We start from the raw sequence: 12,642 nt of genomic DNA on the forward strand, positions 1-12,642 counted from the left end.
AATCGGGATGGGTGTGTCAGAGGCAATGTGATTGGCTCAGGATAGAGCAGGGTGTAGGGCTGTTGTACACAGGGTCACTATGAATCGCAAACAACTCGACGGCACATAACAACAAACAACAACATCACTAATATCATACACTAGTAAAATCCTGCTGAAGATTATCTAGAAAAGACTAAAAGTACATTGACAGACAACTACAAGAAATACAAGCTGGGTTTAGAAGAGGTAGTGGCACTAAGGATATTATTGACAATGTCAGATGGATCTGTGTTTCATTGACTATGCAAAGGCATTTGACTGTGTGGATCACAAGAAATTATAGCTAATCTTGAGGAAAATGGGAATCTCAGAACACTTAATCATGTTTATATGAAACCTATGCTTGGACCAAGAAGCAGTCTTCAGAACAGAGCAAGGAAACACTGTATGGTTCAAAATCAGGAAAGGAGTGTGTCAGGGATGCATCCTTTCCCCATACCTTCACAATCTGTATGCGGAATAGATCATTCAGAAAGCAGGGCTTTATGAGGAGGAGTATGGCATTAAGATTGGAGGAACTCATTAACAACCTACAATATACAGATGACACAACCTTGCTTGCTGAAACTAAAGAAGACCTGAAGCACTTGCTGCAAAAAGTCAAGGACTGTAGTCTTCAATACAGATTGAAGAAGACAAAGATTCTCATCACTGCACCAATTGGCAGTGTCATAATAGATGGAGAAGAGATTGAGGTTGTTAGGAATTACAGCTTATCTACAATCAACATTCATAATATCAGCAGTCAGAAAATCAAAAGATAAATTGCATTGGGAAAATCTGCTGTCACAGACCTTTCCAGAGTGCTGAAGAGCAACGATGTCAGTTTAGATAAAAAGGTGCACCTAATCTAGGCCATGGTTTTCTCAATACTTTTTATGCTTCAGAGAGTAAGCGATGAGTATTGAATATACCATAGATTTCCCAGAGATCAAACAGGTCTGTCCTGGATAAAGGAAAGCAGGGTGCTCCGCAGTGACAAGGATGGTGAAACTCTACCTCACATACTTTGGGCACATTGTTAGGAGGTGCCAGTCCTTGTAGGAGGACATCATGCTTGGAAAGGTGGAGGGTCAGCATAAGAGAGGAAGACCTTCAACAAGATGAACTGACACAGTGACTATAATGTGTTCAAGTGTGTTGAGATGGTGAAGATGCCATAAACTAGAGCAAGGTTCAGATCAATTTTTCATACGGTTGCTATAGTCATGGTAGACCCAATGGCACATATTATCTTTGAAAGTGAAATTAAAATGGAAAACACCATCTTCCAATTAATGTCAATAATCTTTTATAAAGCAATATGATAGAGATTTCTTTCTAAGAACAAAGAACGTATTCTATTAAAAAAACAAAACAAAAAAGAAGGGCATTTAGTCACTTTGCTCGAGGAGCTCTGAGTAAGTACAAGTGACAGCTAATATGGTGCATCAACTTGGTCATAATTCTCAGTATAATGTAATTATCCTATATGTTGTAAATCCTAACCTCTATGATGTCAACAAGAAAGCTCTGATGGCCTAGTGAATAAAGAACTTTTTATTTTTGGCACTGCTAAGCTAAAGGTAAGCGGTTTGAATCCACCAGTTGCTTCACTGTAGAAAGATAGGCAATCTCTCCCCATGTGATTTTAAGGTTCTGAAAACTCACTGGAGGGTCAGCTATGTGTAGGTTCAAAATCAATGGCAATAACATGATGTTAATGAGCATATTCTGGTAGCACAGTCTGTAAGGTGTCACACTGCTAGCATAAAGACCTTAGCTCTGGCTGTTTAAATCCACCAACAGCTCCCACAGAAAAGATGGGCAAATTCCTCCTATGTGATTTATAGCTGTGGAAATCCAATAGATGAGGGTCACTATAGCTGGTTCCAACTTGCTGGCAATGCATTATTGTTGTTTTGTTCCCTCCTTTCAATTCTTCTAGTATATGGTACTTATCTTTCTTTTGATTGTTCTCACCCAATATTTTGTAAAAAAAAACTCATCTCTTTTACTAGATAAAAAGTACTTAATAAGATTTTTTATTCATGTTTTTATAAACAACATAGTCTGAATAATTAAAGGAAACAACATAATTTTTTTTCATGTGACATTAATTTTTTTAGATCATGATAGTTCTGATTTATCAAACTAATAAAAATACAATAAAAAGGTATTTGGAGCCTTAATGTAAAAATAAACAAGACATGGCAAGATGACTCAATTATCCCCTGATTTTTGTCCTTTAGGTTTATACATGATTCTATTTCTTTTATACATGCTTAAGTTTTTTTAGTACTTAAAATTAAAAACTATAATATGCTATACTTCAGCAAGTAGAAAGTAAAAACCAAATTTTTACCCTATTGTATAAAACGAAAATTCCAATCCAAGGCCAATTTGGACTTGACTTGTCCAATATGAGTAGCTACCTTGAGCAAGTTGCCAGTTGAATGTTCACACAGCAAAACAGTTGTTGCTAAGTGAACGCATCACAGAGGTCCAAGGAAGGGAAGAGGGAATTCTTAAAGACCTACAATCCTTTATTCCCTAATTATTAATAGCACAAAGTATTTTTCATCAAGTATTAGTACATTCATTTTAAGAAAGTGATCCCAGGAAAAGTAACCACTCCAGCCGAGGTAAAAATCATACTTTAGAGCTATTCTTTTATGAAATTCTCATTGTTAGGTGTTGTCAAAAAATTGGGTACAACTCATAGTGACTCTATGAACAACAGATCTACATCCTATTCTATCCTGTGCCATCCTCCCACTTCCTGACACAGTAGAGCTCACTGCAGTAAGCACTATGTCAATCCACTCGGTCGAGGGTCTTAGAATGAAATTCTTAAGCTAGATTAAATTTTTGTGCTTTACCATCAAAGAAGTACTTTGAGAATATAGAAAAAATTATTATTCCATCTACCCTCCCTATTGGAAGCAAGAGTAACATCCACTTCCTAAACTACATGCTGGAAACTCTATGGATTTTGAGAAACAACGATAGTTATAGAAAAGCTTCAGGCCTTTTGTTCATAGGGTCTCTATGAGTCATGCTTGACTTTATAGCAATCAACAACAACAACTATCCCTAAAGCAAAATATGACTTGTCTGAAAAGTTGGGATTTTTCTAACACATAATTATGTCACTTTTATATGTTTTATACTCTATTAAATCTAGTAACTGAGGTGTCAAGGGTATAGAACACAAAACTTCAAATACCTAACCTAGCGGTTCTCAACTGTGCTAACTAAAAATCTCAGAAAGAACTTTAAAAAAATGTTGGCCTAACTTGTCTTATTTATCTAGTACTGCTATACCAGAGATACAACAAGTAAATGGCTTTAACAAACTCTCATAAATTTATTTTCCTACATTTAACTGGGCAGAAGGCTCGTTGTCTGTCAGTTCTGGAGGAAAGTGCTTGTTTCCTTCAGCATCTGTAGGCAATCTCTATGTACCTAGTTTTCTTGGAATCAAAGAGCTTCCTACTGCAGGGTCCCAGGTCTAAATGAGTACTCTCCACTTGATATTGTTTCTTGCCTTCCTCCCTTTTTAGCTCTTTTGAGATAAAAGGTATCATAGAAGTATTATAGGCTACACCCAAGGACACTACCCCAAATTCTGATTTAATTAGTTGAAGGTAGAATCTATGTAATTTTTTTTCTATTTTTTAAGCTTCACAGGTAATATAGGGTTGTTGTTGTTGGGTACTATTGAGTCGGAAATGACCCATAGGTGACCCTCTGGTGGGTTTTCAGAGGCAGTTAATCACATGGGAGCAGACTGCCCATACTTCTCTCACAATTTAGGGTTAGAATTTAGGGTAAGAAGTTAAGACTAGCCCACTGTCTTAACTTATATTCAATGAAACTGAGGCAGGAAAAAAAATGAAATAAAAATGAAAGATATAATAACCAAACCAAGATAATAAACTTTGCATTCCCCAAAATAAGACTTTTTAAGATTACATTCCCAAGCATTGAGGATATACATATGAACAAGTTAGACGTTACATTCTGGTGAAAAAGCCCCCAAAATAGATAGTAAACAAATATATAGTGCAAATAAAATGATTTTAGGTAATAATAAAATGGAATACTATGACAGTGATCAAAAACTTACTGCTGTTGAGTCTAAGCTGACTCATAGCTGATTCTCCAGTGAATTCTCAGAGACTGTCAACCATACGGGGAGAGAGTGCCCATCTGTCTCCTTTAGAGCCACTAGTGGATTTTAACCAGCCACCGTCAGGTTAGCAGTGCAACTCTCTATGGACGATACCACCTGAGCTTCCTGATGGTGATAAAGAAGTAAATGAGAGGGCAACTCTTGGTAGTGTCATAATTGTTGTTACATGCTGTTGAGTACAACTCACAGCAACCATATGAACAAGCCTAAACCCTGTTCTCTCCTGTGCCATCCTCATCATCTCTAACACACTTGAGCCCACTGCTGTTGTCACTATCTCAATCTATCTCATTAGAGGTCTTCCTCTATTTCACTGACCCTCTACCTTTCAGAGCATAATGTCTCTTTTCAAGGAATAACCTCTCCTAGCAACATGTCCAAAATATGAGCAGGGTATCAGGATTCACCACCTTTTCCTCCAAGGAGCATTCTGGCTGCACTTTTCCCAAGTCATATCTGTTTGTTCTTTTGGCAGTCCATGACGTGTTCAGTAGTCTTCTCCAACAAAGGCATCAATTTTTCTCTTGTCATCCTCACTCACTATCCAGCTCTCAGATGCATAACAAGTAATGGAAAGCCCATGGCCTGAATCAAGTGCACCTGTCTTCAAACTGACATGATTACTTGTCAGTGTTTTGCAGAGGTCCCTGAAAGCAGGTTGGCCCAATGCAATACATCTCCTGATCACTGATACCAACGGTGTTGATTTTTAATTCAAGTAAGATAAAGTCATTGACAATTTAAATTCTTTCTCCATCTATCATAATGTTGCCTGTTGGTACAGTGGTGAAGATTTTTGTCTTCTTGAAGTCGAGATGTAATCCATAATGAAGGATGTAGTCCTTGATCTTCTGCAGCAGTGTTTCAAATCTTTCTCACTTTCAATAAGCAAGGTTCTGTCATCTACATAGTGCAGGTTGTTGATGAGTCTTCCTCCAATCCTGATGCCTCCTTCCTCTTCTTAGAGTTCAGCTTCACGAAATGATTTGTTCAGCATACAGACTGAATAGGTATGGAGAAAGGACACACCCTGATGCATTCCCTTGCTGGGAGTTTCACTGGAGATGGTCTTTTTGGCTTCATTAACATAAATGGAATAATATATTCTGTTGGAAAATCTGCCTTTATTATTCAGTAATATATGAAAATAATCTTTTGTGCATTTATATAAATATGTAGTTAATAACTGCAACCAACTTCTCAAACTGTATCTTGAGATATAAGCTTTGTCATTTGCTCTCTCTTAAGGAATCACTGGCAGATAGGTATGTGAACCATGTTGTTGTTATGTGTTGAGTCGCCTGTGACTCATAGTGACCTCATTTACAACAGCTCTGGACCCTGCTCCATCTTGAGCCAATTTCATTATCTCTGACACACCTACCTCCATTACCCCAGTCACCGAGTCAATCCATTTCATACAGGGTCTTCCTCTCTTGTACTATCCCTCCACCCTCCCAAGCATGATGTCCCTCTCCAAGGACTGGTCCCTCCTGGAAACATGCCTAAAATATGTCATATGTAGCTTCAAATTCCTTGCCTCCAAGGAGCAATCCGTCTTTACCCTCTCCAGGATAGACGTGCTTGTTCTCTTAGCACTTCATGGAATATTCAATACTCTTCTCCAGAACAATTAAAATGTGTCGATTCTTCTTCTTTCATCCTTAGTCATTGTCCAGCTCTCTGATGCACAGCAAGTAATTGCAAAGACCCTGGCCTGGATCAGGTGCATCTTAGCCTCCAGACTGACACTGTTATCTTCAGTACTCTGTAGAGGTCCAGATATCAAATTGACTACATAAAAGAGATGTCTGGCAGGGAAGCTCAATTATCAGCTAGACCAAGACCAAGGACTGATTGTGGAACAGATCATCAATTGATCATATGCAAATTAAAGTTAAAACGGAAGAAAATATACAAGAGTTAAAATACAATGGTGAGTATATTCCACTTGGATTTAAAAACCATCCCAAGAATAGATTTTGATTAAAAAAAAGAATAGATTTGATGCCTTAAACATCAATGACCAGAGATTTTTGATATGGTATGACATTAAAGATATCATATATGAAGAAAGCAAAAGGTGTTTTCTTCATTGTATATGAATGAGGCTTCATTTGGGCGGCTGGGCTTTATGAGGAAGAATGTGGCATCAGGATTTGGAGGAAGACTCATCAATAACCTACATTATGCAGATGACATTACCTTGCTTGCTGAAACTGAGGAGGACCTGAAGAACTTGCTGTAGGAAGTCAAGGACTATAGTCTTTGATATGGACTGAAGCTCAACATCAAGAAGACAAAGATTCTCACCACTGGGCCAACTGGAAGCACCATGATGGATGGAGAAGAGATTGACCTTGTTAACAGTAACAGCTGTGGCTCCATAATCAACACTTTTGACACCAACAATAAAGAAATCAATCTGCTGTCAGGGACCTCTCCAGAGTACTGAAAAGCAACGATGTCAGTCTAGAGACTATGGTGTATCTGATTCAGTCCATGGTCTCTGAAATTACTTGCTTTACCTCTGAGAGCTGGATAATGACTAAGCATGATAGAAGAAGAATCAATGCCTTTGAGCTGTGGTGCTGGAGAAGAGTCTTGACATATCATAGACCAAGAAAACAATTAAGTCTGTTTTGGAGAGGGTGAAACCAATTTACTCTTTCGAGGTGAGGATTTTTGAAGCTCCATCTCACATACTTTAGGCATGTGACCAGGAGTGACCAATCCTTGGAAAAGGACATCATGATCAGAAGGGTGGAGGGACAGTGAAGGAGAGGAAGGTCCCAGATAAAATGGATTGATACAGTTACTAGGGCATGGGGGTGGGAGTATTGGAGTCAGTGAAACTGGATCTGGACAGGCTTCAGACCTATTGTACAAAGGGTCTCTATGAGTTGTGGGTAACTTGATGGCACATAACAATATGAAGGGCAAAAAGGAAGGAAAGAAAAGATAAAAATGGATATCAGAAAAAACTCTGAAACTTGTTGTAAAACATAGAGAAGCCAAAGTAAAAGGGAGAAATGAAGAGAACAGAACACAAAATTTCAAAGGACATCCCAAGAAGACAAAACACTACAATGAAATGTGCAAATATCAGAAGTCAGAAAATACAAAGAGAGACAGTGTTTCTTAGAGGTTCAGGATAAAGATAAAAAGAGAATTTTAAAGGCAATGAAGCTATTTTGCATGAGACTTTATCATAACAGTGGAATACATGGGAACTCTGGGTAAGTGGGTAAAGTGCTGCACTGCCAACCCAAAGGCAAGTGGTTCAAATCTACCAATTGCTCCAAGAGAGAAAGATGCGCAGTTTTCTCTTATGCAATTTACACCTTCCAAAAACTTGCTGGAGGGTTGGTTATGAGCTGATCCCGACTTAACTGCACATAAAAAAATGGAATACATGATATCAAACATTTGTCCAAACACATGGGACGGAACAATAAAGTGACTTGCACTAATGAAAGATTGACACAATAGGCTCAAATTTAGCAACACTGTCAGGGCACCTCAAGACCAATGTTTTGTCTTATTATAAATAGAATCCTTGGAAGTAGGAACCGATTCAATAACATCTAACAGCAATGCAAGATGTTATTAACAGGGGTAAATGCAGAGAAAAGAAGTGGTATGTGGAAACGCTATACCTTCTGCACACTTTTCCTCTAAATCTAAAACTCTCTTTTAAAAAAATTAAAACACCCTTAAAAATGCAGGAAGCTGCATTCAGCTAATTTCCTGTGGTACAAGAAAAAAGTTGAAACATATACTCATTCAGGAAACTAGTACTAATTTTTAAAATTCTTTTAGGGAGATCTGGTGCCTTTAGTGGTTAGGAGTTACAATGCTAACTCAAAGTAACACGGTTTAAATCCACCAGCTGCTCCGTGAGAGGATAGGCATATCTTCCTAAGTAATGTGCTGCTGTTGGAGGGTCAGCTTTCAGCTAGTTCCAACTCCATGGTACACAGCAACAGTAAGGGTGTGGGCAGAGATATCTGGTGGCTTAGTAGTAAGAAGTTGTGTGCCAACCTAACAGCATGCAGTCTGAATTCACCAAGCTGCTCCATAGGAGATAGATGGACAGTCACCTACCTCCCTGAAGATCAGATGCCTCTGAAAATTCACTGGAGGGTGGGTCAGCTATGATTCGATTCCCACTAGATTTTACCAAACAACAGCAGTCCATGAGTACACAGAACTCTGAAGGCCTAGTGGGTAAGAAGTTGAACTGTCAATCCAAAGGCAGGTAGGTGCATCACAGGATAAAGAGGGGCAATTTCCTCTTTTGGGATTTAGCCTCTGAAACCTGCTGGAGGATCACCTATGAGTCAGTTCTGTTTGGAGAGCACAAAACAACTACAGTCCATGGGTAGTGTGAATAGCTAAAGCACCCAGCTACTGAGAGGTTAGAGATACAGAGTCCATCTAGAGGGTGCCTTGGAAGAAAGACTGTTTTTGAAAGGCTGACACTGATAACGTTATGAAACAGCTCTACTCTGATACAAACAGCATGGCGATGAGTCAAAATCAACCATACAGTAATTAGAAAGCCTAAAAAGCTTTTGAAAAATGAACCAAGTTCAGTTGCTCTCTCAGTTATTCACTTCTAAGATGACAAAGAAAGGAGAAACAACAAAAAAAGGGCCAGGGCCACGTGCAGTGAATTCGCTGGGCCCTCTGCCTGCCTAAAGGCAAGGCAAGTGGCATCCAGTTCCTAAACAACATGCCTCTGGAAACTCTCTGAAATTTGAGGAATAATAGTCATAGAAAGGCTTCAGGTCTTTTGTTCATAGGTCGTTAAGAGTTGTGCTCAAGTCGAGGACAATCAACAACAATCAAATAGAGTAGAGGCAGCTGCTGTCAAGGACATTTCCAAAGAGAGTGTTTTCGGATACATAAGTGCGTCCAAAGCTTTATGTGAATGAAACTCCATTACTGTGAGAATTGTACCATTCATAGCAAGGTGGTGAGGAACATCTCCACTCAGATTTAGATCTGCAGGCGCTACCCCACGACCACCACCAAAGCCCATGTAAGATTTTATTTCTTAAAGGCTAAAGAAAAAAAATGGCCTGAAAAGAAAAAGCTTAAAAAGAACCAAGTTCAATAGAACAAGCCACCTAACAGTTTTGAAACCTAGATCTTAATTTTTAAGTCCAATGACCATAAAAAACAGTCCTTCAGGACATGAGCCTCAGCACCTAATGGGAACCAGGTCTCATAAACATTCCAGCTGTCTCCCAGTTTCTTCTGAGGAGAGGGAAGTGCTGGCCCTCTTGGGGCAACAGAAGCATCCGCGCCTCCAAACCTCTGTGAACGGGTGTCTACGTTATATAAAGCCCAGATCGGTTCTTCAACCTCATAGTCACTTGTAGATCTGACAAAATCTACGGACTTGCACAGCTGACGACCCTCTCTGAACACCAGCAATTCCCAGAGATAGAGCCCCAAATGACATCTACTCTGACATCCTTGTCAGTTCAGCAGGGCCTAACCAGTTGGCTTAACTCTGGCATGGGCTCAGATTGACCCGAGGAGATTTTCGGAACACAGTTGGAGGAGCCATCTAGACTCTCAAACAGAAGTGAAGGGAGAGGACCCGCCAGCGCCGACATGTGAGAAACCCGAGGCCGCACGCACTGGTGTAGCAGGTACAGCGCTCGCAGGCCAGCAGCTCGGTCGTAAGCCGAAGGTGACCCGCTCCGTTACATACATAAACCCCCAACACAGCATTCAGGTGGGCCAGCGAGACTCCCGCGCCCGCGAAACTTTTCCCCGCGAGACTTCCCCGCCTTCGGCCCCGCCCCCACTATCTACTCCCTGATTGGCTAGAACGGAGGCCTGTCTCGGCCTCATTTTACAAAGGGTTATAAGATCCTTGCAACAGTGCAAACTGGAAGGGCTCTTTCTACCAGCTAGCTGTTTTCACCAGCCTATTTTCGGCACCTGCTTCCTTACCATTCTCTTTTCTTTTTGACTCTTTTCTCCACACCTCTTCCCCAGTAACAGAACGCTACGCGCCTTCAGACTGCGCACGCGCGGTTGCAACCCTCTTAGCGCAGACGCAGTAACGCGGATCGCCGGGTGGTCGCTAAACACGTGGGCTGTGTTGTGGAGAAAGTCGGACCTCGGTTTTGGCACTGCATCGTGATCCGCGGACTAGTTAAAGCCATGGCGCCGGCGGGAATCCTGAACGGGAAGGTGGTCTCTACGTAAGCACCTGTCACTGTTGGTCGGGCTTAGTGGGCTGCATGTGAGAGTTGTGAGAGTAGGGTGTGCAAATCCCCAGATTGTTATTGCAAGGGAACACTTAACAGAGAGGGAGAGCCTGGCCAGCTAAGTGAGGAGGCGGGATGTTGATCTGAAACGATTGGTCCTCTGCACCCGAAGCAAGGGGCCCCGGACACAGTCTACATTTTAGGTGGGTTGCCTGTTGACTGTGCCCCTGGCAGCCCTGTTTCTTTCTGGTTAACAACTCTTCTTACCCCTCCTGACTGTGCCCTTCAGAGTGCATTTGTTGACGCCGTTCTGCCAAAAGAGAGGTTAGATACTGGAACGCCACAGTAAGAATTCAGAAATTCAGTCTTCTCCCTGACCCCTTGTCCTGCCTCTTTTTTCAGTTGCATGTCCTACACTAACTGCCACCTCCGTTCTTGCTCCTAGAATTAATTTGTAGTTTGGTTTCCGAATCTTGGCCACATTCTGCGTTTAGTTGACTTTTGTGTTTCATCCCTGAGGATCTGACACCTTAACTAGAGGCTCTGCTTGCCGTACTTATTCGTGAAAGCAACACCCATACATTATTTCTGTTGTTTAGGGGATGGAGTGCCAGGGTGGTGGAGATGATTGGTGGGAAAAGATGAGAGTAGAACAGAGAACCTGTGTAATCTTCGTGAACTGTGCTTGAGATTTTTGACCTTAATACTTATTTAATAAATGTGACTAGCAATAGTAATTGTCCCACGAACCTCCAGCTTTGTAAGTATAAGTTTTTGAGTGAATCCATCATCCATGGGACCTACTCTAGAGCAGAATGGTTGCTTCCTGTAAGGAGATTCATAGGCATGTTAGGATGAAACGAATACTTAACTGAAAAGCACTTAGACTTGTGCTATCCAGGAAAAACACCAGGAGATGAGTTGAAGAAAACATGGTTGATTTGTTACATCCCCCTCCCCCTCTATCTTTATTACTTTATGTCAGTAATAGTGCCTTAATCTAGTTCCTTGGTTCTTTCTCACCACCAGCTGCCTAATAAAATACTATAGATTTTTTTTTCTTTAATACAGAAAATGCATCTATCACGTGTATCATACTCATTGCTGTCAAGTTAGGACAGATTCATAGCAGAAACTTTTGGAGGCTGTAGAATTCGAACCACCTGAGAGGCGATACCATTGGGTTAACAGTGCAGCTCCCAGTGAACTACACCACTAGACCTCCCTTAACGAGTACATGGCTCATAGCTGAACCCAGTATAACCAGCCCCTAGCTCTTCCCAGAAAGTAGCTCTTACAGAATAGGCTGCATGTGAGGCCACTGGGTAGTGTGTTTCTCCCCACCCCACCCTTTTCCTCTTTTGCTAGGTGCAGACACCCGTGAGAGGAAAGGTAAGCAAACTTAGACTTACAGCCAGGAGTCCTGGAGTCTGAGGAACTCTAGGATTTCCAGGTTTTTAGGTCATCTTCCTTGAAAACTACCAAATCTTTAGCCTCTCTGGAGACAAATATGCAAGGCTCAAGTGCCCTGGGAAGTTTCTTCCTCTACATTAATTATGTTAGGAGAATGAAGTATTTAAATTGTAAAAAAAAAAAAAAAAAATTGTAAAAGTCTCGTCTTTGGAGAGAGGAAGTCTTAGTTAAGACTTGAGTTAAGCCTTTCTACGAAGATGGCGCCGAAAGCGAAGAAGGAAGCCCCTGCCCCTCCCAAAACTGAAGCCAAAGCAAAGGCATTGAAGGCCAAGAAGGCAGTCCTGAAGGGCGTCCACAGCCACAAAAAAAAAGATCCGCACATCACCCACGTTCCGGCGGCCTAAGACGCTGAGACTCCGACGGCAGCTCAAATACCCCCGGAAGAGTGCTCCCAGGAGAAACAAGCTTGACCACTATGCCATCATCAAATTTCCTCTGACCACTGAGTCAGCTATGAAGAAGATAGAAGATAACAACACACTTGTGTTCATTGTGGATGTCAAGGCCAATAAGCACAAATTAAACAAGCTGTAAAGAAGCTCTATGACATTGATGTGGCTAAGGTCAACACTTTGATTAGGCCTGATGGAGAGAAGAAGGCCTATGTTCGACTTGCTCCTGATTATGATGCTTTGGATGTTGCCAACAAAATTGGGATCATCTAAACTGAGTCCAGCGGGCTAATTCTAAATGTAATAAATTTTTCTCACCATAAAA

The 12,642-nt window shown here is 41.0% G+C and overlaps 1 protein-coding gene across 1 annotated transcript in view; it reads left to right on the forward strand.

Annotated features, from left to right (window-relative positions):
• The first annotated feature begins 10,360 nt into the window (after positions 1-10,360).
• Positions 10,361-12,642, forward strand: part of MTHFD1 (methylenetetrahydrofolate dehydrogenase (NADP+ dependent) 1, methenyltetrahydrofolate cyclohydrolase, formyltetrahydrofolate synthetase) — a 72,192-nt gene continuing 69,910 nt past the window's right edge. Inside the window, exon 1 of the mRNA XM_006891798.1 lies at positions 10,361-10,446. Within this exon, the coding sequence (XP_006891860.1) occupies positions 10,406-10,446 (41 nt within the window). The 5' untranslated portion in view covers positions 10,361-10,405. The remainder of the gene's footprint in view (positions 10,447-12,642) is intronic.

The sequence above is a fragment of the Elephantulus edwardii genome, unplaced genomic scaffold, assembly GCF_000299155.1.
Source record: "Elephantulus edwardii isolate Elephantulus edwardi_28Jun2011 unplaced genomic scaffold, EleEdw1.0 scaffold00104, whole genome shotgun sequence".
Lineage (NCBI taxonomy): Eukaryota > Metazoa > Chordata > Mammalia > Macroscelidea > Macroscelididae > Elephantulus > Elephantulus edwardii.